This window comes from Necator americanus, chromosome I (genome assembly GCF_031761385.1).
Source record: "Necator americanus strain Aroian chromosome I, whole genome shotgun sequence".
NCBI classification, from domain to species: domain Eukaryota; kingdom Metazoa; phylum Nematoda; class Chromadorea; order Rhabditida; family Ancylostomatidae; genus Necator; species Necator americanus.
In genome coordinates, this window is record NC_087371.1 from 366,572 (window position 1) to 394,555 (window position 27,984).

A 27,984-nucleotide genomic window follows, 5' to 3' on the forward strand; every position below is an offset into this window, starting at 1 on the left:
TGTTAAGAGAGAAGGATATACAATTTTGGATCTCTAGATTTTTTTGGCACTTTTCATGGACCCTTATGAATCATAAATCAAAGTTATCTAACCATCTAGTTTTCGTAACTTATCCGGAATTACGAAACTTCGAGTTGTTTTTGTAGAAGCTCCCTCATGACGACAAAATTCTTGCTAGAAACGTATGCAGGAGTAAGAAGAAATTTACTAGTAACGCCTTGGTCAATTAAAGAATAAGGGTTCGCAGTGGTTGGAATCGCTTGTTTTTTTTTCTACTTTTCCAGGTCATTTACCTATGTAGAGATTCTATTCATTACTTTTCTTGCCTCCTTTAGAATTAACTTTGTCAGGGGATTGAAATAATTCATTTGAAAAGCAGGCCAGCGATTTTTATTTAATTTTTTGATGCTGATACTCTTAGCAGAGTTTTCATTTTCAAGATATTTTCAGAGATGTGAATCTCTGGAGACATTGGAGACAAGAATACACACTATATTGACTCGAAGAGTATAAACTGTAATCTTGACGGCTCAATTTTTCTGGATCTCAATATAGGAGAGATACTGTGAATATCATAGAGGAGTAGGCAACATTTTGAATGGAGAGTTTTAGAAATTACGGAGGATGAAAAGTACCGCCTTCACCTCTGCTGGTCGTAATAATTCATAACAGCATCGGCTCTTCTGACAACAATTACCACCCTTCTAGTCAAAAACAAACTCATCTATGCATAATTATGTGCGTTTTCCGTTACTAAACACCGCTTCAGTGGCATCGACGACTCGATCGAGAGAGGCGGGGGCGTGGCCTGAACGTGTGGAGGTGGGCGTGGTCGACGTTAGTTCGACTACCTAATGAATCCGTCCGCACTCTGCGTACCCAACGAGGGGAAATACGAACATGGTACAGTAACTCATGTTCTCAAAAATCCTTTTCTCAACTCAATTTTTAAAGATCTCTGGAACATTTTGTTTTGGTTCTCCTCTTATTCAACTTAATTTTAACTTTACTTAAACAATTTTTAATGTAATTTACAACAAATCGAACGCGCAAATGTGCACAGTTCGAGATTGTACTTCTTCATCAGCGATCTCCATGTATGATCATATCGTTCAGCACTGTTGTTAATTCGTCGCTTGTCTCTGTTTCTGTCGAACAAATCGCTCATCAATCGTCGCGTCCTGCTGTTTTCGTACGGCGATTACGATTCGCACCTATTGTGATGCTATTGTGAGCGATGGCGTAAAGCTATTTCGACTAATTTTAGTGTCATTATTGTCTTGAATTCGGTGATGAGATGACGGCACCTCATCTAGATGATAATTCCCATCATCATCACATCACATCACAATCCGCAGTTTTCAGGGAAGGGGGAGGATCGCACCGGCCACTTAGAATGTATTTAGCTGGCCATAGTGCCTTGCAGCGTCGCAAATTCCTAGATTTCTTTAAACCTTAATAAGAATTATGTATTTTCTGTTGAAATATAAGATAGCATTTTATACTTGGAGTTTTCTGTTGAAAAGAAGTTCTCAACTCGAAAACCCCATTGCTTCCATTTATTATTTCTTGTTTTTGCTCCTTCCCTGTACTTCCGAGACCTGCAGCGTACGTGCCAAGGTACTTCTCAAGAATTATTCATAGGTCTAGCGGTTTCATCCTTATGCTCCGAAATTGCTGTCCTTTTGTTTTCCTATAGCAAAGTTCTCCTATGGGATCGTTTTCTATTCTGTTTTTGTAGCATTTAGCCCTGTTATTTCAAATTCGTGTGCCTTTGTGTTTTCCGTAAACCAGCTATATCTATGGTTATGTATGTCACGTGGATTCGAGATTCTAAATTTAACTCCTTCCATGCAACTTAAACTACCTCCTAAAAAATTCACAGAATTCGCTGATTTGCAGGTATATGTCCAATCAGTGGCAAATCTGATTTACTTCCGACTAGTACCCAATATTTGGAACTATCATGATTTGGGCAAATCTTTTTCTACTGCTGTTCGTCTCAGTCGCCTCAGCTGATGAGTTGATTTCGGCTCGATGTCAATCGAAATGTCTTCAGGATCTTGAAGTCAATTACAAGGTGCGTGGTCCTCTTGATATTCGCCGCTCTCTTTGGTGCTTTGGAGATTTTCCTTTCACGCTTTCACATGTCATTCACCTCGCATTTACTTGTTTCTGCTTATCTCTCACATGATCCACATAATTACGGTAGAATCCGTATGCTGCATTTGTGGGAAATTCTTATCGTAGTCGCTTGTCTCTACAGCAAATCTCTTAGGACAACTCCATTCCCGCATCCATTGCGATTTTTTCTCGAGTGAGAGATTATTCAGATCTCCAAATGTTCGTATATTCGAACTTTTGGGGATTAAAATATCTGAAGTGTTGGATGTGAAAAATATTTCCGTTACTGTTGCATTACCAAGATTTCAAAGGGGCGACTATGCGTGGAAAGCGGGTCTTCGCTCCTCTTTCGAAGGTTTTCGACACAAGATAGTTCGTTAGTGTTTGTATATGTAAATAAGTTGCCAAACAATGTTTCTTTAGTTTTAAAATTTAGAATGAAAATGAAATATAGGATAATTCGCAGTGCTGACGGCTTTGTGGTAATTTTGTCTGAGATTTACGACATTGTTCTTCAAACATTCGGATAATCGAGCTTTGCACTTTTTCTTCTTCATTTTACCGTTCTGCAAGACATGGAAATAACATTGCAGTGTATCTACAGACTTCCAATATGTTGTGAGAAATGCATCATTGCTCGAGTTATCTCTCCATTTGACTCTGTTTATATTAAACGACCGTCAAAACCTGCAGCGGCGTCTTTTGCGTTGACGCAACACGCGACAGCAAAGACGCCGCAAGCGACATGTACGGCTATAACTAGGATCGTAATGGAACAGCGAGGTCATCCGTGTAACCGCACTTACATAACACATTGATCTATGAGCTCATCCAGCTCAATCAATACAAGAGCTGCAAGTTATCGTTGCGCCCAATGGCATACTTGAAGATCTTGTCCTCTCTTGGCTTTTATTACTACGGCGACCCTGTTACCGTAATCACTCGTTAATGGGTGATAAACGGGTGGTATGGTATTTGCGCATTCGTTGCAGTGGGCTGGAGAAGTTCACATGCTCATCAACGTCTGTTGTTACGCAATTTTACGTACACGACATTGTGTGTGCGCAAATAACCCGGAAATGCTTGATTAAACCCTTAGTTAAGTGAAGTAGGGTGTTCTAAGGTGGACCATTGTGCTCGCGATGTCTCCCGCTGAGCGCCGAAGCCAGCAGCAGCGGCAGCAGAGTCAGCCACGGGCATTAGCATACATCAATTGGGAGGCACTTGTTGGTTGAGTTAGCATGAACTTCCGAGAGTTCACCTAAGTACTTCTCGCGTACTTAAGTGGTGATTTGTACGCAATTGCAGACACATGATAAGTTGCTATCTGCAAGCATTACGTTGGATTTACATTAATCTAAGTTTTCTGTTGGGTTTTTGACAGGAAGGAACTATTTTGAGTCTATATTGTCTACGTGTGTCATATGTACTAATTTAAACGTGACTTCATGAAACGCAACAGTCTAAATCCAATAATTGACCTCCTCAAGAGAATTCGCTGTGAGCCTTATAACCTCTTGCTGCGGTTTTGGAGAAAGAGAATTGGTTGGGGGACTTTGCGGCACTCATGTGTGGAATTTTAAGGCAACAATGCACCAGTTTCCGTAAGTGACCACCGTGCTTTTTAATTAAGTGTGGCATTTATTCCGGATGTTCGTCACATAGATGACTAACAAGTGTACTATGACATTCTATGAATTACTTTCACTGCATAACTACATATTTTCCGTTAGCGTAATCATTTCAGAGTTGCATTCATTAGCTACTATGGCTGGATCTCGGACCACTCCTATCAGTTTTCAAAATTAGTTCGAAACGGCTGATTTCGGCGTTTAGTTGTTCGTAAGGAAATTACTTTGGTAAACGTTCTCTATCGCAATAGATGTAAATGTGGTGCTGAATCTATTTCCACAGCAGCGATATGAGCGGCTAAGAGACCTAGGTCTCATCTCCAGTTTTTGTCAGACTTCTTCTGAAATCTTACAGCCACGTAAGAACGATTTCAGCGTTAGTCTTTGTAGAACTCCAAAAATCATGTGTGGCCTTGAAAATATAATTCTCAACAAACTTTCTGCAGTTATTAGTCTTCATTCAATACGCATTTTTTTTTGCATTCTGACCACGAACACCTTTCACATAACTTTGGCATAAACAAAACGCCTTTGTAGCATCACTGGGTTGGAAAGCGGAGTCTCTCCAGCATGTTGTTTAGGAAGATTATCTCTCCATTAGCAACAGCAGCGTAATTACAGGGAACGCTAAGGACTGTATACTGGGGAAAGATTAGTCATATCTGTCATGATTATTTTTCACTGGAAGACAAGAATGTGCTAGTATCGCGAAGAGAAACTCAGGATTACTACCACACCAACGGCTACGAACCTTCACCGCGACGACACCACCGGCGACTGACAAGCGGTGATCGTTTTACGACTGCCAAGTTTGTATAGGGTCACGCTGGCGAGGTGCGGAGGTGCGGTGCCTCACCTTTGATTCTCCCGCCACGAAGATGGATGTACCTGGGGATGATTGACTTCGGCCATGCGCTGTAAAGTCTTTATATCCTGCGGTCACTCGGCGACGTTTTTGAGATGACTTCCGGTATTACCGCAGTGGGATTCTGCTTATGGTACAATCCATTATGAGCGAATGTTTGATATCAGATGAATTTGACATCAATACGTTCTACTAATCATGATAGTGTATTTTGAATCAACCAGAAACAAACCAGTGAAGAAGAATGGCTCTGTCCTGGAGACCCCACAAATGCGCTCTAAGTTTTTGTACAAACACCTTCTAAGAATTCTTCCTCAGAAATTATTTACCATTCGAATTCTTCCAAGCCTCCAACCAGTGCATAAGGAATGCGTAAGGCTTACTGAGCGCTTCGTGTGGATGTCAAATTGCTATGTTGAACTTTATATAGTAGAAAAAGGTTCGAACATGGAAGATGAAAGAGGAAGGTATGAGTTTTTTATGCATATAGCTTCATCATTCAAAACTCTTCAGATAGAGTCATTATAGAAAGTTGTGATGGACGTAGCTTAAAAGAAGTGAATCCACCCTATTTACAAATTATGGATAATCTAATTATCGAATTGAATAATAACTTACGCACGTTTTTTTAAGCGAAAAATGCGCAGACAAACAAAAAATGTAAAATGTTACATGTCGTTCGATAGACAGTTTGGTACTCTGCAAGATATCCCCATCCTGGTTTTTCAAAGTCCATTAATCCTCGTCTTTCAGTTTTTTTTTTTGCTTCAAAATGGAGTGTTAAGTAGACATAACGGGACGTTTGCGAAATCTTCATATTTTTTGCAATTAATTGAGGTGATAAGGTCGTTTAGTCTGTGTGTAGAATATGTGCTGTGCATTAAAGACATCGAATGAGGCCCCGGAAATCTAAGGAAAAAGAAAAAGGAGTTGGAAAAGCATGAGCAGAAGAAGTTGTTGAAAACAATGGGGAGGACAGCAGTGGAGAATATAACGTTGACTAAATCCCAGTATTCTCTTTCTTTTCGAAAAACCAAGGGAAAATGAATTTTTCATCAACCTGCGGTACTTAGATCGGTCGTGATCCGTTTTCGAGATTAAAATCCCAATTCTCGAGAGGGCAACGCTGTTTCCAAGGTTTGCTTCTTCTCCAAATGTGGAGGTAATTTCATTTTCAGCGGCCTAATCGCCTGAATTAAAAGAAAAAAAATTGGCGTTGAAAGTACACCACTTTGTTTATATAACATTTCACTCTAATAATCCACGGAAACAAGTGTGGACGGAATGATTTGATTGAAATGGGATTTTTCTTATAGAACGTGAAATTCTCTTTCAAATACTACGAACATCTTGAAAATATCCTTTGTTTTTATGTGCACTTCTCACTTTAAAAGAAAGATACAAGAATAATATCTTTCTTTACTTTCAATTAATGTAACTCTTGTAATCCCTTCCAAATTTTGACTGTAAAAAGAATGGGAGTTCGTTAGCAGTAGGCAGTGGTGCCGTTCCCACAACGAAAATCGCTACATAAGCGGCCACCGGAAGCTTTTTAATCCTCTAAAAGGCCCCAGCTCCACATAGACGCATAATTATAGTGGTAACGCCGTCGACGTGACTTTTTTTCTGCTGCAATGGACCAGAAATTCCGATTTCGCCTTTCCATTGTTGACCTGTACAATTTTAAAACATCAGAAATATACAAGCAGTTCTATGTTGCTGCTATTAGCGAGAGGAGGCGACCTCGATGTTCTGCTGCTGTAATGAGTAAGGTAACGTGCAATATAATTGCTCACAGTTTGATGGACGATGACGATTGGTATGAACGCTTTTGTTAATCTTTACTACAAATATCAAAGGTGTCAAAAGTAATATCAGAGGTGTTTTCCTAAGACCTTTCTGATGAGTTTTTTTTTTAAACTTGAGAACAAGTTAGCATCAGCTCTAGAGAACTACCATTTGCAATTTTAAGAATTCAAGAATTACCATGCGCTAGCTATATGTTCTCTGTAAATTCTGTAGGTTGATAGGGGGCTTCAAACAAATTTTAACTGCTGATTTTATAATGTTGTTGTGCTGTTAATGCTGTGAAATTGCTAATAGCAGCAGAATACCAACATTTTGGGATCTTAAGCATGTAGACAAGAATCTGGAAGCGAGAAAAAAAGTTCATGCCTCCTTTTCTAGTACTGATGCAGCAAACTGATTTCGTCTCGTACTTTAAATCCAATTAATAATTTAGTTACAGTTCAAATAAACAAAATGTAAAATTAGCTGTGGTGGGACAAATTGGGAAGTTGTTAGTCGTCCGGACGAACTTCCCGAAAAACTACAAATGATAATGATAGTGATTAAATTACGTAATCTTTCCTATATTTCGTTTAGTAAAAGTTCTCGTCAGATTATGGAAGCTACTCCCCAGCATTTGAAAACTGCGACTAAGCATCTTTGAAACTTCATCGACTCATATATTTCACTCACACAGATGAACAGTGTTTGTTACAAGTTTCTCATAATCTTAAGCCAAAACTATGAGTCTTTTTTAATCCATCCAAGAGAACATGTCCTTCGAACAAAATATCGCTAATAATAAAGCACAAAGCTCGTCAGATTCACCTGAAACAGCTGTTATCTACAATGAAAACGCAAGTTATAGCGTTTTGTGTGCATTAGGCTGCTGTTCTACCAGATACAGTTGTTGTATTAATGTTAGTGTAGCGTTCGTCAGTTGAGCGGACCACTTGTTACATATACCTGAACAGGTGACCTCAGACAATTGCCCACCATATATCTCTAGTGCAAAAACATTGGCGCACCATAAGCACCTAAGTTCTTACAACTCGCGAACGAAAACCAACAGAAGTCTAGGGGTGGGTTATCTTGAAAAAAGATTGCCTTCTTTTTATTTTTTCGTTAGTAAAAGTGGGCATCAGCGATCAAACTGGATCCTTTTTATATAGTCATTTATTCACTTGTTTATTTCAAGGGAACTGCAAAATGTTCCACTAATTCATGAATCAGTGAGTGATGTATTGGAATCAAAATTACAAAAAAAAACATGTATTCATTCTGATCCAACTTTTAAACGTGAATAACAAATAGAAATTCTCGAAAATCCAGTTCCATACGGATTTTTCGGCGATTTGGCAGAGCTGCAGCTTTTTCACGAACAAAAACATTATTACTGATTGGTGTTACCGATACAACCGGATGCCAGAACCTGTTCATGGAGTTCAACTTTCTTAGAAAAGAATTCTTTTAAGTTTCACTCCAATCAAAATTATTGGCCTTTGAATTTCGCGACACTACTTAGGAGGACTCACCGAATTCCTCTCGAATTTCTTACTTCACCTTGCGTTTAGTGGAAGATATACAGATGAATCTATAAAAGTTCACGATCACCATAGCTCGGGAGATCACCATGGAAAAAAAAAAAAACTCGACTCCTTCACTTTATATACGTATGAAATTCTCATTAGGCGCTAGTTATTAATTCATTGAAAATTTTTTATTAGTATATTCCATACTTTTAGCACTGTTCATGCCTTGGGTTCCATCCTAGAAAGTGAGGAATAAAGTCAAAGAAAAGTCGAACAAATAAGAAGTAAAGAGCCACATTGATATTGAGCGTGAGGACTTCTATTTTTTTTGCATCTGAATCGTATGTTTATCATTTTCGTGCCGGAAATGATTGTATGCACGCACTGTTTGCTGCTCAATGGATTAATAATGCTACTGTCCGGAACAATTCATCCAGCAATCGGCGCGCAATATTTGACTCGGCAGCCGGTCCGTCTGATGGTTTCATAGCATCAACGCGGTGCTCCGCAGCTGTCTTCTATCCCACTTCACTTCGCAATTTCGCGCTTCATAGGCAATAAAACACGACATGTCCGGGGACATTATGAGTTTTTGCAGCGAATGACAGCGACGAATTCCAGCAAAATTCAGCTGGAAAAAGCTTCCACTGTGAAGAAAGATGTGCACCTAAATAGCAGCACTTTGGAGGAGCGCTCAGGTTCTAATTTTACTGAGTAACAAAACGGTACGTTGTGAAATCAAATTCACGATAAATCGGATAATATGATTCTCGTGAAATTCGTCCACCAAAGTCGTAAATTAAGCGTCGCGGTGCACGGCTACCGTATCTGCCATGTGTTGAAACGACGAGTTTGGGAAGCCAGTTTTCAGTGGATGTCCGCAACTTAGTCTCATCGTTAATCAGTCATGCCTATCACAACGTACGTTTTGCTCAGATAAGAATCGTGATTGCGAGAATCACCACTGTAAATCTTCTGAGCGAATTCGATCGTTCCCACAGATAACTTGACGTCGTTCGTTCTTTCGACGTCTTATTTAGGGTTAATTGACTTGCGGTCGACAAGCGCACCTCGGCCGAATGTAAATTTTCAAGGGCTTTTCTCTGGTTACTGTAACAAGGGCTTCACCACTTATTTCTAAGTGAAAAGGCCTGTACCTTAGTTAGTAATCGATCGCTCTCTTATTAATGCATTCAAGATTAGTTGAATGACTTTTCCGCTCGTTCAATTCTACCTAATCTGAGGCGTTTTCAATTCGAGCCGCACAAAAACCAGAGAGCAAATTTCGGCGTCGAAGGGCTTGTTGATACAGTGTTCTGCTACAGTATTCTCTCACAGCAAAAAAAAAAACAAATGTACTTTAATCTACGGTATCAAGTAGTCGATGAAATAGGCGATACATATTCCATATGATAGTGAATTTTTTTGAGACCACGTAGAGCAAAAAATCCTGATTATGGAGTTGTTCTGAGAAACCTGATTCTAGGAGAGTCCCCTGAAAACTGCGTAATTCGCAGCACGATGAAATCACTCTAGGTTATAGGGTTCCAAACCTACGACTTTCCGAAACAGTTACAGAATCGCTAATCTTTTAAGAAATGACCTGCAATTTTTTTTGCAGAAACCTTAAAAATCTAGACAGTGTGGTTATGATTGCCCCCATAAAGTTCGCAATTGCATTATGTGGTTTCGCGATCCAACGCTAAAGTCTGTAAGCTTCATAGCCACCTAGAAGTTTTTTTTAAAGCATTTTCATTCTGGAAGTACTGTATCTTTTCCAGAAGTACTCGGAATTTCACCTCGCAAACAAAAAAATGTTGCCTGAAAAATCCTGTAGAGTTCTACATTTCGCCCATTGATTTTGATTTGATTTTTATTTCGAGCCACGTGGCCTTTTTCCAGAGCACGTCAAAGTCCCATATATCAGCAGCTTCATAGGCGTAAGAAGATTTATGCATTCTCCAGAACATAGCTCATTGTCAACCAACGCTACATCTCTGTGTAAATGTTCTAATCAACATAATTTATGAATAAGTAGAAAAAAAGTGATGCGAGTGCGATTGAGTTTGACGTCATTCAGTTCAGTTACTATTAGGAAGCAGCATTAAGTAGGTTTTATGTACGAAACATTAAATTGAAGTGTTGTTGAATTGTTCAAAGAAGGAAATATATCAGAATTAATTGGAATCCACGCTTTTTGTCCGACGTTTTTGACCCGCCTGAATTGAACAGCACCGTACGCGCTCTAAACTACGCCACATGTTACCCCGCAGCAGACTGGCGCCACCGTTTTGTATCAATTCATCGAAATGATGCTGCAGGCTGCTTTTTCTCTCTGTAGTTCTACGTTGTCCTTCAAAATTATCTCTAGGCAACTGTGCCTTTCAAAGTGCGCTACCATGTTTGTTGTTAGGGTTCGTTGTGTGTTTGTCCCCTTGGGTCTATTGCATGAATATTGCCATAGCGCCCTATTGTGCTGGTAGACCTCAATAGACTGACCTCCACAATGAGGTGCACACACGCGTATGGCACTAGGGTTCGTCTTCCATGCAACCGACATCGGCACAAGCCGACGGAATTGTGAGGAGTGGGGGATGGAGGCTCGGTATAGCACTTTTGCTAGTGGATGGATGTATTACTCAATAGGTGCCAATGAGCTGTGAAAAGCACATCTTTGCATCAATTATGCGGATCCAAAGAGCTTAAATTCGTCATTCGTCACATGGGAAAATCCCCTGCAGTTGAGAACACAGCAGAATTATGATGGCGGCAAAATGAATCTGTTCTCAACCATTTCGCTCGGCAGCTGAGCTCGTACAACAAATTTTTGAGCGGGATTTTGCGAAAGTCCAAATTCATCTGGCATCCGTACTCAAATGATTTTATGGGTCCAAGCGTTTCTTTTGGAGATGTCTAAAAAATCGTGCACACCATAAGAAACTCTGGACCATTCAACAAGTAAAATAAAAGATGTGTGAAAAAATTGAAAGAATAGACTTATAGAACATTGGAGGAGATGATTGAAGAAAACTTTAGAAAGAGTTCACCCCTTTCGAAAAGGACTAATGGCGATTTGAAGAATATAAACGAAGCTTACTCAAAACGGTTTTCAAAAAGCATATTCATATTTGTTAAGGAATTAGTGTGAGTATAGGACAGCTAATAAGCATCTATCATGTATTGCTTCCATGAGAAGTGAGAAATAAAAGTTTAGAAATAGAAAAGCACAATTGCAATTTAGAAGTAATGAAGAGAAAAGTGAATCCAGCAGCTGCCATGTATGCAGTACAATAGCGTTCCAAACTTTTAATTGTTTCTACCTATTGAAAATTGATTTGAGCCCTGTTTTTCATGTTCTGGATTCGCCTTTAACCCAATGAAATAAATTACGGAACTTTCATATACGTATAACTCTCGATTATCTTCTCACTACAGTTCGAATCGTTTTGAACGAGAACGAATTAGCGAAATTCTCAGGCCGATCAACACTTCGATGTCGCATGCATAAAAAGAATTCTTTTAAGTGTATCTGACGCAATTTTAATGCTAATCTAATCCCCTTAGCATACGTAGTTTGGTGTTTCTGCATGCCGCCTGAGATGAGTGTCAAAGGGCAGATGCAGGTGCCTTCCAACACTCATTCATGATAGTTCGCCCACTATTTGCACACCTGAGATACTGTAACTATGTATGGTCGTGACAATGAATGGTCAAGTGTCCACGAGTGTGGCCGAATAGTATATGGAGGAAACCACTTCTTGAGAATAGTCCCGTTCATCTACAATTAATACAGTACGCAATTCACAATGTTGTATTCCGGTAGAACCTAGAGGGTTTTCTTCCACTGTGATAGGGTCATTGTTATTGCGTAAAGTTTGGGTGGCAGGGTTTTCCACTGGGAAAAGGATGTCAAAAAAGAGAATTTCTCCATGATATAAATAGTAATGATGATAAATAAATAAATGTAAATATATGTTAGCACATATTAATTTCATCTTCCTACTTTCTGCGACCTATGAATCTAGGTGAGTGACCTATACATACACATTTTTTTAAATCTCTATCGGAGTAAAACAACCGCAGGACAGTAAGATTCAGTCATCTTAGTGATGTAGTTTGTAGGTGATTTCAAAAACATAGGCCACAAATATAAATAATATGCATCCTAATTTCTTGAAGTTTTCTCTTTTATTTAATTTTTTAGAACCTTCCTAAGGATTGGACGCGTTGCAAACACGGAAATAAATCCTTTAGAAAACTAATAAATTTATGCATTTCCATGTATCAAATGCAATTTCTTTATTTAATACCGCTCTGGTAGCTTGTCTCCATTAAAAAAAAATTTAATCAGTTTATTGAGAGTCTCTAAGAAGTATTTGCTCATTATGTTCGAACGAACTACGCAAATCCCTTCTCTCAACAAATGAAGTGCAGAAATAAGTAATTCACGCTCTGGGAACACTGCAGGGACAGGACGTAGATATAGATTTTGCACTGATCATCCGATGGTCATCTTCTGATTCAATTTCAAGACGTATTAATTCGTGGCAGGACCGTCTTTTAAAATTGCGGACTATTGTTAAGATCTTGCACATTGGGATGGATGTATCCCAATGTATGAATGCGGATGCGTGTGTGGAATTGCACGAGAGAAGCAGCATTTGTCCATGAATGTGTGCTCTCGCGTGGCGAAGAGAGGCCGTTATTATTGTGGTCCTCTAATAAGACCTGCTAGATATTGTGCTTATTGATGCAAATGTCTATAATTCATCGCAAGCTATAATTCTGAAGAGTTTAATGGACACAGTCCGTTGTTCTGCTCAGCAATCCTTGAGAATCACTCACTCAAATCGGAGCGAGAAGCGCAATTAATAAGGAATTCACATTTAATGACCTCTGAAGCGAAAATAATTTAGGCTCATCATCAGTGAAGGTCCCACCTTTCGCATGTGGAATTGTAGTGTAGTCAGTACCTGCTAACACACTCCACTGGTGAAATTAATAAACAAATAACCAAGTGGCGAAATAAGAGACCTAAACGACTTAAAAATTGAAATCCGAGCCCAATTCGGAAGCAATCGACGTGCCAGGTGTTTCTCTTGGTCGTCTCTTGCGTTGCGTGTGTCGGCGTCATCGAATTAGCGTCGATTATCGGAAAATATGCCAATTGTCACTCTTTGAAAAGGGGTCACAACATTTGCAGAACATCCGCATGCAGAACAGAAGCATAGGGACGGAGTGTTGGAGGGATAACGAGGAGTAAGGGACTTTTTAAATGTACCGAACTACCAACCCTCCGGTCTAACACTCCGTGAACAATTAAATGAAATAAATCTATCTATAAATGTATACATATTTGGAAAAGCCAGCAGCAGCTACATAGATTACGTTGGCCTCAAAAATTTATTTTACTGTTATACTGCACTCCTCTCAAAGATCCATACATACATTAACTGACTATTTTGCTCAAAGAGGGTAATGGTTGCTTCTAGTGGATTTTTCTTCTCAAACAGCGCCAGAATGTTCATCATCTGAAATAATTTTTCCTTTTTAAGTCGCAAGAAAGCCACAATGGATGACCTTTGAATGGTTTCATTTATTTAGAATTCGGCTCTCTTGGAGTAGTCAAGTACATTCTAAAATCTAGAGCTTATAGGAGTTTAGTGCATGCACACCGACCGCCTACTTCTACTGCACTTTTACTGAAATCAAGAATGATCAATGAATTCAATAAGTTTTTGAAAGATTATCGCAGGAAGACAAAAAAGTGAGTGATCAAAGCTTTTGAATGGATCTTCGGTGTTCCCAATCAGTTAAAATGAGCGTCTTTTCCATTTTGAAAGGAATTCTGTGAGAAATTTTTGGAAGTTCTACCTTCTTGCAGCAACTGGATCAACATCAGACACCACCCATGAAATGCTGAAGGATGACTCCCAGCAACTATTACTATTACAATGAAAAACAAGTCTGGCACTTACTGCCTTCCTGTAATTTGCTCCCTTCCGGACTAAAAACTGCTTTTTATTCAAGTTTCCCTCATTAGCTTCTACTCCTTCCAACTACTCTCTGCGTCGGAATGCACTCCACGTATCGAATGAGCGTACCTCGGTGTCGTTGCTGCCCGCTGCAGCATGCATAATGAATTCATATATCACTGCAAGCGCAAAACGGTAATGAACCATGGTTGATTATGGATGCGGCCACGAACAGCGATGACAAAGCTGACCGACGTCGTTGTCAGCCTGGTGTGGCGCCAATCACAGCCGACCTGATTGATGAGCGGTTCCGCTTTTTTATCGTTTCCAGAATGATGCTTCGAGCCTTGATTTGCCAAATATGAGTAATGATGGATGTTTAGGATTTTAAATTTTAAAAGTAGTGAATGATTGGTCGAGAATTAGCAGCTGTAGAGGAGGTCGGCAGCGTTTTTGGCCAATTCCATACCTAAAATTACCATCTGTCCGTTATCGGCTAACCAAAAAGGATAATTATAACTCGCCGCATCATGGAACTTCAATGGGGTTCAAGATAACACTAGAGAGGGGTTCTCGCCAGTACTATTCACCTCGTAATTACAGTTTCACGATAACCAATGTCGGAATATCCTTTCGATTCTGAACAATGAACGCACGCGCGGCAATTCAGTGGCATTGTTTTGCGATGAGGTGGCAACTATACGACTATCTTGCGATACGCGAGCTACTTGAGCGGCCGGTGGTCCTCTTAGACAAGTGGGAGACGTTTCTATATGTTAAAGTTTTTCTGAGAATTGTTCAGATGAAGGAGGAACACTGTACTCAAAAAAATACATTCTTGGTGCCTTCAAAAATTTTGTTACGTTCCATTCGATGCCTTGAAGTAAACTTTAAAACGTACTAGTCCTTTATGCAACATAATTAAAGCATAACAAAAACGACAAATTGGAGGAATTCGATATCTACATACGTAGGAAAATTGTGGATGATTCGCGAAAAAACAGAAGTCGTATCATTAGCTTCAATTTTTGCTTGCATTCAGAATAGCTTTTTGAGGATCCTGCGGCGAATGTCATTGTGATATAGAATTGAAATGCTACCCTTGCGTTCTAGAAGTTACACAGTTAGTTATCCCGGTAGCTTTGTTATATATACTTGCCCTTGCAAAATCCTCACTCACAAAATATTCTGGTTATTAGTGGAACCACTAAGATTTGCTTACTACGGTTATAAATCAGACGATGTTTCTTGCGTCCAGTAATTGTTCAAAGCTGCTCACTTGCTTTTTTCATATTAGAAACTTGTGCACTTTAAACACTTCTTGATCACATCTTTTCCTACTCTAGTCTACTGTCATAATGTACGGGGCCAGATTTACTGTATTGTTGGGATCCTCCTACGCTGATTCTGAGGTCGCTCAAGGTGTGTGTGTTTCACGCCTGAATGACTACGATGGATCTGTCGTCAACAGAGTGCAACTCGGCAGCGACAATACCTTACCAGACCCCACAAAGGGATGGGCAAAATATCCACTTCTTAGTGCAGGATGTGTGGAAAACACCCTCCGGTAGAAATTGACTTACGCAAAGTATCCGGACTGGAAGGATGGATTCCATAAAAAGGGGCAATCTTACACCTGCGAGGAGATGTCATTTTATACTGTCGCAGGAATCAGTGTGAACGAATGAATAAACAAATAATTAAATAGATATATGGGTTTACATGGGACAAATAGAGAGAATAAATTGGATTGGGAGTGAAAGTTCGAGAAACGAACGAAGTCGGATTGAAGAAAATAGACACAAGACGTTATTTAAGAAATTTAAACAACAAACAAGTGAGAGATAGCTGAAACTTGACTTAACAAGCGCTGAGAAATTACAATTCTTGGTGTGATCGTGTGATCTCTAACTGTGTTTTACGCGATGTTGCTGCTACTTGAACAAATATGTCTTGTTGTATAATTCCTGATTTGGCTCTCTTACCAAGGGGTCTTACGGGGATCTTACGCAGGTACTCGGTTGAAATGCTCTTCGCGCCTCCTAGACTGTTATGCAACTTGTTTACTCACGTCCTTCACAGCAAAGTGTGCATATTTTCACACGCTTCTGCCCAATTATAGAATAGAAATTACCGTAATCATTCGCATACGTATTAGGAGCCTATTAGACATTGTACAACATTGTAGACGATTGCGTGGCGATCGATTGCGCAACGGAAGTGCTTTATGGAGGATTACTAGGTTACATGATGCTGTGTGACGACGTATTGTGGGGTCAGATCGGCACGGTTTTCCGCCACCCTACGGAGTTGAGGGATCGTTGGCTACGCTTAAATGTGATCTTTTAAGGAAAAATATTGAATAAGCAAAAACGCAAACAAATTCTTGCACTTGGGGGAGATGAGAATCAAAATCTCAGCCAACAAAGTGCTGAATATTTTGATCCTGAATTGATTTGGCACTCAAACAGTTTCCGGGAAACCACACTCTAATACGAATATGGAAGGAAGACAAGCACCGAAAATCACTATGTAGCCGGTTTTCGAAGAACTTTGACGTTCAACACACCTCTCACTTCAATAAATTGACTCCAGTTTCCAACTTCTTCCAGCCATGATCTTCTGTTGTTATCACTAATTTTTGTATAAGAAACAGCGAAAAGGTATTTTTGATTCCGACATCGATCACAAAAATCAAGAATTTCAGAGCGATCAGGAGCAACGACGGAACTTGAAGCATCATATCATCCAGATTTGCAAAGATGACGCCAACTGCTCAGCAGTGAGTTCATTTCTCATCTTTCTTCGTTGTTCTGACGTCTCCTTCGACATTCCACCCTTACAAGATGGCAAACTCCCATGGAAGCGCACAAATGCGCGCGATCTCAGATTAACCTGTTTGCTGAGACATCTCTATGAGTGTGAACCACAACCGAGTGCATATCCATACAAAGAATGTAGAGGTAATATGTGCTGTGTACACTGAAGGCAGTGGTGGCTGTTCGCGAGAGTGTTGTGCGAAGAAAATCTCATTGCTCAAGGGAGGTCGTTCAGGTCTGAATTTTTTCACCACCATGTGCGTCTTCAAGAGGCGAAACCAGTTAATTGCGACAAACTCTCTGTTCTCTCCACTTCATCGTCCCTACCTGCACATTCTACCAACCAATTATGCCGTTCCCATTAGAGTCGCTTCTGTGTACGCTTCGCTGCGTATTCTTAGGTTAAGAATGAGGACTTAGCGCTGAATCGTAGGATTTCGTACAACGAATAGAACGGGCACTAGCGACCGAGGGGGAAATTATCCTTATTAGTGCCACTGTTTCTGATTCAAGTGACTGGCCTTTTTTGTACGTCTAAAGTGGGTTGTGAACAATCAAAGAGGTTGACCATATTTGATGGATTCGGCTCAAATCTCGCATCCAAAGTTCTCCTACAACTGTTCGAAATTTCTTGTAAAGCGTCAACCCTTCATTCGAGAGGTAGAAGTTAAAAGTAGAAGTTCTAGGGTCCCACGCTAGTCAGCATTCATTTAGCTATCGAAACGTCTGTGTGTTTTTGATCGTAATTTTGATGAACGATGGGAAAGCATTGCGCACGCACTTCGAACAGAGCATATGGTTCGCGCATCTATCAACCGATAGCGTTTTAAGGCATAGAAGCAACGTAGTCTTTGGCTGACGGCAGATTGCCGAGAACAATGAGTGAATCCATCAAAACCAAGCCGGTTATAGAGGTAGACAAACACGGAAAAAAGGCATTATGCCGCATCGGTGTTGATATTCGACAAAGATTTTCAGCGAAATGAGGGGAATTTAGGCCTTGTAATTGTGGTTGTCTAAAGGATTCATCCAAAACAATCGGGATATCACAGGAGAAGTGGTTAGAATTGTTTGTCTATGTTTTTTTTTTGCAGTGGTTATCATGCTATCAAGCCACCGTTGTTTCATTTACTACGTACGGATGAAGTGTTTGTGTACTTTTGAGTAACGATAAACGTCGAAAGCTTTTCCAAATCTTCGATAGAGATCTTTCGGCAATGTTGGATCACTCAACGAAGAGCGTTTGCTGAAAGATTGAGTCGAACTCCGCGCCTCATAAATAATAGGCTCACGAAAACTGTTCCAAGGCTGAGAACCTGGCCAGCCGATTTCAACTAATCACTGGAAGGCCTCCTTTCTTCTGTAAATTACGCACAAAAAGTGAGATCATGGCTCAGCGAACCGTCGGCTGCGGCTCAATGCGTATATGCAGTCGCACAGCCTAATAGAACCGGAATTGAGCAGTCAATCTTCAGTGACCGTGATATCTAAATGTTAATGGAATTCGCTGAATTTTGAGTAGGTAACAGCGAAAAAAAATTGGAGAATAGCTAAATATAATGAAATTTTTTCCTTTCCTAAAACGAGGATCATTGGTGCATGGCTTCGCAAACATCTGCATAACCTCCGTCTGACCGCTGAATCACTTGCCGTGCAACTACTAGGAAACTGTTTACATGTGGTAGTAAACGGTTTTACTAGCAGTTCGGACATCGGCACTTAAGAAGTTTCGAGCGCAGCAACCAGATGTGAAACGTCGAGTTCACGTAGCACAAAGGCTGGGCAAAAACAGCTCTGGCCATATTTCTTTGTGTTTTGCTAGCTGTAGGGACAAATCGTAAGGGGTCTAGCAGGGAGTTCAACATTTCTCTCGTACAGTATGGGCAGCGGAAATGGTGAACTTAAAACTGAACACTTTTCAACGAGAGCATCTCCCTTACTTTTGCAGTTGTTGGTGAATATTGTCTAGCTGCACGCTTAACGTATTAACGCTAACGTACGAGATTATTCACATAAAACGCAGTCGTCATGCAATGTCGGCTTTTTCAACCAAAGACGCTAATAAGAGATGTAATGGCCTGTGACGCCATATGGTCCAGGAAAGATGTCAGAATGACTGAGCACATGGCATTATGAGTCTCGCAACTGCAGTTTTTTTTAAAATGGAGGCGCCTTTGTCTGCGTGAGGAATGCAGTCTTCTATGAGATATTCTGTGCATAAAAAAGTCCACTCAGAGGGAATTTGGGTCATAATCTGCTTTCCCTGGGTGAGCCATACCGTACACACTTCTTCACACTTCAAACATTTTGCGGAAGTGCAGCATCACTGTACACCACGTCAATGCACCTATAAGTACATTGTCATTTGAGTACGGTAACCTAAAATTATAGGATTCTCACATAAACAGCATTTTGGTCGGCTTCTTGCAATGTTAACATTTTTCAGCATATTTTTTGCATGTACTGTTGAAAAACAATGCATCCTTACAAAACATTCAACAATTAAATCACAGAAGGAGGCAACAATTTAGTGCTTAATTGATTAGTTTGTGAAACCAGAAACTCATTCACTGCGTGAGGCAATGTTGTACATCTTGCCTCACTGATTTGTGGTCATTACCTTGTTTCTTTCATTGCTCTCCGGAGCACCGCTAGCTAGAGCGATCCTGTTTAATTACTTAGGCCTAAAATATTCGGACGTTCAAATATCAACTCGCAGATTCAATTCTATCTCAGTATTCCATTCGTCTGATATAAGGATCGAGTTTTTGGAAGAAAGCGAGCAGCAAGCAAGTGACTAAGAGTGACAGATTAGTAACCCAAAGGTAAATATGTTCTTTGAGTGTAGATGGGAATCGTACCGTTCCCTTTCCTTTCTTTGCGAATCTTGTGGATACTTTATCTATGCTGAACTTTTTCTTCCCGAATATTTAGTGGTATCAGAGGCTGTGGCGTCTTTTCGAAGGTCATTTCGTGAATTGATCCAGTGTTGCAAGGTACAAAGCGCCAAAGTCACGCAGAAGTGTGTATAACCCGAAAATTGCGCTCACTCCCAACTCTTATCGAGTACCATATCGGATTAACTGCCAGCACAGGCTGTTTGCTGTGTGACGCGTGAGTCTCCATCTGTGCTGATAGCAGATGATGGGGTGAGGATCAATTTTTGATGGCATAAAAGCCACTTGACCGCTTCCGCGTTGCCATCACGATAGTCAACGATGGCGGGTAATCCGGTTAAGTCTGTTGGGATCGGCAGTGATTATGTTCAGGATTTCATGAACTATCAGATGAGATGTGGCTGGAGTGGTCCCTTCGGGAGGAAATCGCATAAGAATTTTTTTTTTCTATTTGTAAACAGCATAAAACTCCGTACTTGTAGGACAGCACATGGTTTTAGTTTGATGGCAGAATCTTTTCCTCCAAAATGAGCAAATAAGCGACCAAAACTCAGGTAATGGAATGAAGCCCACCAATAAACAACTTAGCATTTTCTTTCCTGGACCTCTGAAATATGCTTAAAATTAGTTACTACAAGGACACGATCCACTTCTTAATCTACTTGTTCCCTCTTCAAAATCTATTGACTTCTTCAAAATAAATGTAAAATAGAGGGAGAATGATTGAATTGCTCTTCCAAGTATATCCTACTTTCTACCCCTTTTTAAGAAAGTGAAATGTTTTAAAGTGAGCCATGATAAAATAGTGCAGAACTAGTTCAAAATTCCCATTTAAAACATTCCAGGAAATCCCACACCTTTGGCTGGTTTAGATTAATTAAGTTTAATCGCTATCCTATTCAAATCCAAATGAACGGAAGTGCTGATTCGGCCTATTCTCACCGTCCTCTATGAGTCACCGGAATGATTTTTCACTTGTTTGCAGTATTGGTAACACCGCACCCTCTCTGAACGTACTTGAATTGTTTTCGTTGGTATCCCTAAAGTGGTTTACGCCAACGCGGCTGTCAATGACCCTATAATGCGTGCCTTCTCTTCCAATTACAATTACCATAGCTAAACGCACTAATGAAAATCACTACCCACTGGAAAGACGTTTATGAACGGTGGGAACGGCAATATAACCGCTGGCTTTGATGTGAAGTAAACAGAGCGCTAGTTATCTTAGCGCAACACCCTTGGAAAAAGGTGTCTTGTGATTCCTGTGAACACAAAATAGCTTATGCTAAGTTAATGTAAATAACATCTTTTAAAATTAATGAAAGACACAGGGGATGACAGTCGGTGTAGATCAACTGCGTTAATCTCCAGCTTAGTGGAGTTTGCAGCATCAGTCCTAAGCATTTGTACACGCTAGTACGCAACCATCTCGCAGTGAGCGCAGTTCGGATGCAGTAGATCTACGTACTTGTGATTTCTGGAAATTTGATGCGCATTTCCGACGCGATTCATCATTCTGAAGGATATCTATACCGTATCAGTTCTTATTTACGTAATACATTTTATACCCTTAGAAATGTGAAATGAAAAATCCCCTATACAATAGAGATGAATGAACTCTCAGTGAGAAAGAGTGCTTCAGAGTATGCCGTCGAAATGTCTGCAACATCGAACATGAATTCAGCCAAATATGTGTTTGTGATTTTGTGTCTATTACTCATTAAAGGCAGCGTATCATAAATCTAGGGTGGTCTCACGAATTTCAGGTGGGTTACGCCTATACGGGGTCGTAGATTGTGGAGAAGAGGATGATTCCATTCATTTTTTCCCAATCGCCGTAAAAAACGGCCCGGAAGATGCGGCGCTTGCACTAGGCTGGCGCGCTCTAGTACAACTCTTCGTAGCCAACAGCGCCCCGGAACGCTCGAAGCTCCATCTTGCGGGGCGTTTTTTTTTACGGCGATTAGGAAGAAATAAACGGTACCACCCTCTTCTCCACAATCTACGATCCCGTATAAGAACCACACAGTTGAAATCAATACCACGCCAGATTCGTGATACGCTGCCTTTAATGATGTAGGAATCTATTAGATTTGTCTATTTATTTAAATTAAACGAAATAAATGGATGAATGGTCAGTTGGGGAATTAGGACTACAGTTATTCCAGATGAATTGAGAGCAGCGCAATACTACTTCTTTTGAACTGCACTAATAGCTTCATTCGATGCACTAGGGAACATTGTAGTAGGTGTTTTTTTAGGTTATTAAATCTCACTCATCCGCAAAAATGTGAAGTGCAGTAATTTTGCGCGTTGTTTCGCACTCTTATTGCGCAGGAAAATAAATCCCAGGTAAAAAAAAAACAGGCTCCTAGCAGTCCATTTAAATATTTCTGATTGTCGTGTGGCCTGCCTTCGTCGGATATTCAGGTGTTTCCAACAATCTACTGTAGCCGCCTTCTCTACAGGGTGTTTTCTCAGGAAGAATCAATCTTCCTTCATAGTGGAACCCCACTCCTAGCAACCCTCCTAATTTGTAGCATCGCATCTGGAATTGAAAATTGGTGACTGAAAATCCTTATTTAAAATAGAAATTTACCATAGTGATGGGGGCATTCATAGCATCTAAGATGGATTGTGAGCCGATAGTTGAGCAACGTATCTTCGTCTCTGTGATCCTGACTTATTGTCATGCTTCTCTATTCAATGTAAGCAGGTGTGAGGAACGGCATAAGGAGATAAAATGTGTACAATTAGTTGTACCCGAGCTGCTCAGTTCTACCGCTTGGATTAATCTTGTATTTTTGTACAAATTAGTTTCTGAACTGCACAGAAACAATTTACGAATTTTTTTAGTGCACTGAACCATGCCGGGAAACTTTCACCGATGCATATTCATGCAAGGAGAGCGCTTGCAAGGTAAGTCCCTAACAAGTTCAGATTTTTTTGTCTTAAATAATTTAGTTTGTGCCGTCTGCAGCAATGGTGGATTTGTTATTAATTATAAGTTCAGCACACTATCTTGAACAACGGTTTAAACAATTCGATTTTTTTTTGGTCGTGTTGTTGTCGAAAGAAGTAATTTTTAGATCTATTCATGTTGTAGCCACAAATTGCTCTACTTTTTCATTCCTCAAACGTATCCCTAGTGTTTTTCTAGCGAAATTTTGCCGAATATTGCTGTTCAGGACACCATGGACAATATTGCATGCGAAAAATCCTGTGACTACCTTCACAGAATCTACACGGAGAAACCTGGAGTTTGTCCAAAAGTTAAAAACCAATCCAATTATGTGAGATTTCAGAGATCCTCCACGAAATGTACCTTCAGTCTCCATTTACATTGTTTGCTTCAGGAATGCTCAGCTCTTTGTCATTTGGATGGAGATTGTCCTGAAACTGCCAAATGTTGTTCCTACGGTTGTAACAGACAATGTGCACTTCCGAGAGGTCGAGATCCACGGCTATTGCCTATTCCGGGGTCAATTTCTGTGCAAGAGAGGAAAAGGAAACGGTTGGGAATAATACATTCTCGCAAGTTCTTTAATGACGTCGTTCATTCTTAAATGATGTCTCGTTCAGGTCGATAATAATCCGTTGGGTAATGCAGAAGTTGACTCGTGAACAGAACACAGCAAATTCGAATCTCTACGTGGTGCAATGGCGTTGGGGTTTGCATTCCGAGGGCGAAAGCATGACTGAATGGCAGACTGTCACTGTGGTGAGCAGGAAATTCACTGCAAGAAATAGTGCATCTCAAATCCATGCTCTAATCTTTGACTCGTCTGCAGAGGAACAAGCCGTATGCTATCCTGAAGCATCTGTTATCGCCTGGAAGATACTACCAATTCCGTGTTGGTGCTGTCAGTGTCCATGGAAGTCTTGGATTCAGCCAACCGTCACAACCGTTTAAATTGTCTAAAGGTGAGTTTATTTGCTGCGAATATTTCTCACGCAGCAAGAAGAGGACTTCAAATTGAAGAAAGTTTTGCACAAAAATACTCCCATACAGGCGCCGCAATCAATGCAGTTCACTTATTTGGTTGAGGAATAAGAAATGAATTTTTTTTTCTTCAAAATGGAAGGTGTATATAAAAGCAAAGAATAATTTCAAGATTTTAAAAGATTTCTCACAGTTCTGATTTCTTAATCTTATTGTGTCTTGTTTTTGTAGATAATTAAAATGGAGTACTAAGTGTACAAAAGGAGGAGTTTTCAACGCCATTTGTTTTCTACATTTAATTCAAACGATAAGGTATTGTGTTAAGAATGATTAATAATGCTTGAAAACAGCGCACTAACCATATCAATGCCACGAATCACACATCGGTTTTATTCGTTTTCACATGCTTTCCTAATCTTTTTGTTCCTTTTTAATTTTTTTTATCTCTTCCGAAAGTTCTCCAAATGTGGGCTTTGCAGTTCAGCTAATTAGAGATATGCGAAACTTAACGTGTCTGCTAGTAGAGAAAGTATGAAAATGGCAAACCTGGAAGTTCGGCAAGCTTACTGGTTGCAGGGACTTATGTACGCTTTATTTTTTTCAGAAGCTCGTGCTCCGTCGTCACCACGTGATATTTCACTTGGAGCATCTAAGCTCACTCCTATCGGCCTGTGGAATCAAATCGTGCAATGGACTCCGCCACCAAGTGACCTGCCGATTAAGAACTACCAGGTAACCTGTCAATTCCTCAGGGTTTCTTGGGATGCGCTTTGTTGAGCGAGATGCTCTTTGTCACGAGGGTTGGTTATCCAGAACGCTGTTCCAGTTATCGTGGGCTGTGTCATCCTCCGCTGAAGCGAACGCTTTCGAAGAGATGATGCGTCGTCGCGCTACACTTACTACTCATGACAAACGGAGTCTTGAAGAGGAAGAGGACGCATGGGGCATCGACGGGCGGTTCGTTTCAATTGTTTCCTACAATGTTGTTATTGCGCAGAATGCATCCCTGTTTATTGTGATTTTCCCTATTTTTTAGAGACAGACATTCAGTCATCTTACCCAGTCATAGCACCCAGTCAGAACTTTCTGGATTATTCCCCAACTCTGTCTACATTGTTGAGGTGAGTGTAGTAACATTTTTAAGATTTTAGTTTTTTTTTTGAGCTTTCTGAGTGGAGCCAATGGTCACCCGTTGGTCAAGGAAAATTAAAATGTATGTTCTGTATACAGTACAGAGTGGAAGTGTCATGTGAAGGAGCCACCTTCTTTAGTTTTTTTTTTTGTTCCTGCTACAGAATATAAATGTAGTCCAGAAATTCCAGATACATGCTTCAGTAGACTCTACCGAAGGTGAACTTCATGGTGAAAAAGGGATTATATTTGTGCGAACCATGAACGCCACAATGTCAGAAATTGCGAAAGAAGCTCCCATAGGTCAGTTATTCCGGGATAAAAAGTCGTTTGCATAAAAAGTCCTGCGTTTCATATAGATTATGTCACATTTTGGTTATTTTCGATTCATTTCGATACGTTTTATTCATTTACTCCATATAAGTTGTTCTTGCAACTGTGAAAGAATCTCCATGTGCGACTTTCGATAAACCTCGGCATGTTAGTGCATCAATAATTGTTTTTGTTCAATAATTGTTGTGAAAGAGTCGTGTAGAAGTCAAGGGAGCGGTGCAGAAGCCATCTGGTTTTTCAAAAAATGCGCTGTACACTCATATTCCTCTTCGAATTTCGTCCCTGTCCCTCCTTTTTATCCAGCGGAAAGACATGTTGGACTGCGTTTTTTTGCTAAAACATTGCGATTTCTTCCCCAAGACATATTGTTTCTGAAAAAAAAAAACACCGGCAATAATGAGTAGGATCAATAGAATCAGTATTCCGGTGAACACTTATGCGTCAAAAATCACCTACATTCTGGTCATCGCTTTGAGTATCTATGCCCAGATTTTGGTTTAAATCGATGAAAATTAGACTATACAGCGGATACAGTGCTCTTATGTACTAGCACAGACAGAAGTTAGCTTTTTACTATATAAGATAGGTGTTATATATTATAGGGATTTTACACCGTTGTCAAAATAACGAACTTCAGATGAAACGGGTTTCGACCTCATCATACCAACAACCTCAGATGAAGATGACGTAACCAACGACGACAATAACATCGATGTTCAGACACCATTCTTTGATGGAGAATTGCAGGTGTGTTGTCGTATTTTTAGTTAAAACCGAACTTTGTGTTTTGTACCTGACATTTCAAGCAATATGTGCCAATTATCTCAACATTGTATCATTGTTTCAAAAATCGAATTCGAGAAAGAGAGAGAGAAAAAAAAGAAAGATTTTTTTTACTAGAAATCAATGGGGATTTTAGTTGTGGTAACTAGCTTCATAACATCACATCTTTTTTTTTTTTTTGAAGACAAAAAAGTGCATTGTAACTCTAACTCAGTGTACTGTCATCCTCCCATATTGAACAAAAAAGAACGATGCTTGTCAAGCTACTTCTTCTTCGTTCTTGATTATTTGGAGCTGGGATATTGTGGCTATTGATTATTCGGTTCCGTGAATATTCATGTTCTCAGAATTTTCTGAATTCGAACTCAAACGTGTTCGAGTGCTTGTGACCTATTTCTAATAGTGATTTTTTTCTTTGAAAATTTTCCAATGCATTTGAGTGCTGCCAACATCTAGATTAAGAGAGCTCGAGTCCAAGAATAATTAATTTCAATTGAGCAACTTTGATATTCGGATAGCTAATTTTTCAAAATCAACTATATATAACACTAAGTGCTCTGCCAGATCCATACAATCAGAGAATATGTAGAGGGGAAAAGTTCCCGTCACTCATTCGCGAGAAACGCGATGAATTCATCAACAAAAAGATATTTCTAATTGCTAATTGTAGACAACAGCGAACTGGATCAACTCAAGAGTTTGTTCTCCTGAAAAGAAAACATTCATAGTGAAGGCGAAGCGTGGCACATGCAGAGAGTACCAACTAAATCAGCATTCGGACACAACGTAAGTGACAAATCGATAAGTGAGATCACTGTTGAATGGTATTTGTAGGACTCATGAAGTACTGTACTTGTAGGATCCATGAAGTTCGTGTCAACGAATGTTCCGCAGTAGTGCGGGGACTCACTTTTGACTGCGACTACTCGTTAGAGATCGCTGAGGAGGGAGATGATAAGGTAAGTTATAAATGGATGGTTACTAGTTTTTTCAAGACGGTTGCATACAGAATCATCATTGGGAGTAGACAGTAGTAGGGATGAATGAAAAGAGGTGAATTAAGTGAACCCCACTCAATCTCTGTTCACTCGAACCAAAATCGACAATATTTAAAGCGAGCTACTTGAATGCAATCATTTGTAGTACTTTTTTTTTGAACTAAATCTAAATAGATGAACAACTTTTCGAGAACCAAAGATCCAACGCTTCGTCCTGTCCGTAGTTACGGACGAAAACGTCCTGTTCATAAGTGTTCTCTATACAATTGGATTTGTATCTTTCAAATAAATGGTTCCATCCTCCTTACCTCTACCGGCAGACATCACTTGCAGAACCATAGCTGCATTTTCCTGACATCCTAAAAAATTGAAAAAAAACCCAAACAGTTCATACTTCTACTCACCTACTTCAGGCGATTATCTCAACTACCTTCTCGACGAAATCATGCGATGCTACAACTGCTCACGGTCCCCTTCCCTGTTTATCGTTAGTCACTCCTGTTTTCTGCATTGTACATGCTACAGTATCCTGTCACTGGGTACGTGATGGCGGACTAAGCACAGAAACCGTGATCGGTTATCGCACATCGTTGTCATCCTTGGTTCGTGACGAGATGAATATAACGATTTTACCGCCGCAAGTGAGAGAGGTGAGTATCCAGATAATTGGCCTACCAATGAAAATATCTAAAAAGAAGCGCACATTTAAGATTCATTATGAAAATCTCCTTCCGTCTACTACGTATACGCTTCAAATCCAGCCGATCACAAATCGAGGAATGGGCAAAGCGCTGACCACAAACTTCGTCACGCACGCCAAAATCCTTGACGAAAACATAATCGAACGGTTCCCAGGCGGTGAAATCATTGAACTTCCTCTGGAAGCCTCTTCAATCTCATTATTACCATTTTCTGTATTTTTCCTATTAATTGTACCAGTCGCCTTGTTGTGAACAGTATTCCGACTTTATGTACCTTACAAATTAGTGTGATGATCTGTCTTCATGTTCCCAGTCAAGTTTGAGTGAGTTTCGTAAGATGGATATTTGGGACGCTGGTTTGACTTTCTCGTTTCTGATTGGTCAGCAACAAACCTCCGCGTCCCAACTGTCCAGCGCTTAGGAACGTATTAGGAAACTTTTTCTTCCATGTTGATGATAGTTGA

At 40.0% G+C, this 27,984-nt stretch overlaps 1 protein-coding gene across 1 annotated transcript; it reads left to right on the forward strand.

Moving 5' to 3' along the window:
• Window positions 1-1,966: 1,966 nt before the first annotated feature.
• Window positions 1,967-27,772, forward strand: RB195_004046 (uncharacterized protein; the record flags this gene model as incomplete). Its single annotated transcript, XM_064178112.1, has 16 exons — window positions 1,967-2,080; window positions 16,623-16,697; window positions 22,488-22,550; window positions 22,820-22,924; window positions 22,988-23,145; window positions 23,214-23,352; window positions 23,423-23,555; window positions 24,179-24,306; window positions 24,401-24,531; window positions 24,611-24,695; window positions 24,897-25,008; window positions 25,676-25,785; window positions 26,492-26,607; window positions 26,681-26,780; window positions 27,233-27,469; window positions 27,530-27,772. The coding sequence occupies 16 exons, from the start codon at window positions 1,967-1,969 to the stop codon at window positions 27,770-27,772; spliced, it is 2,049 nt and encodes a 682-aa protein (XP_064032997.1).
• Window positions 27,773-27,984: the final 212 nt, after the last annotated feature.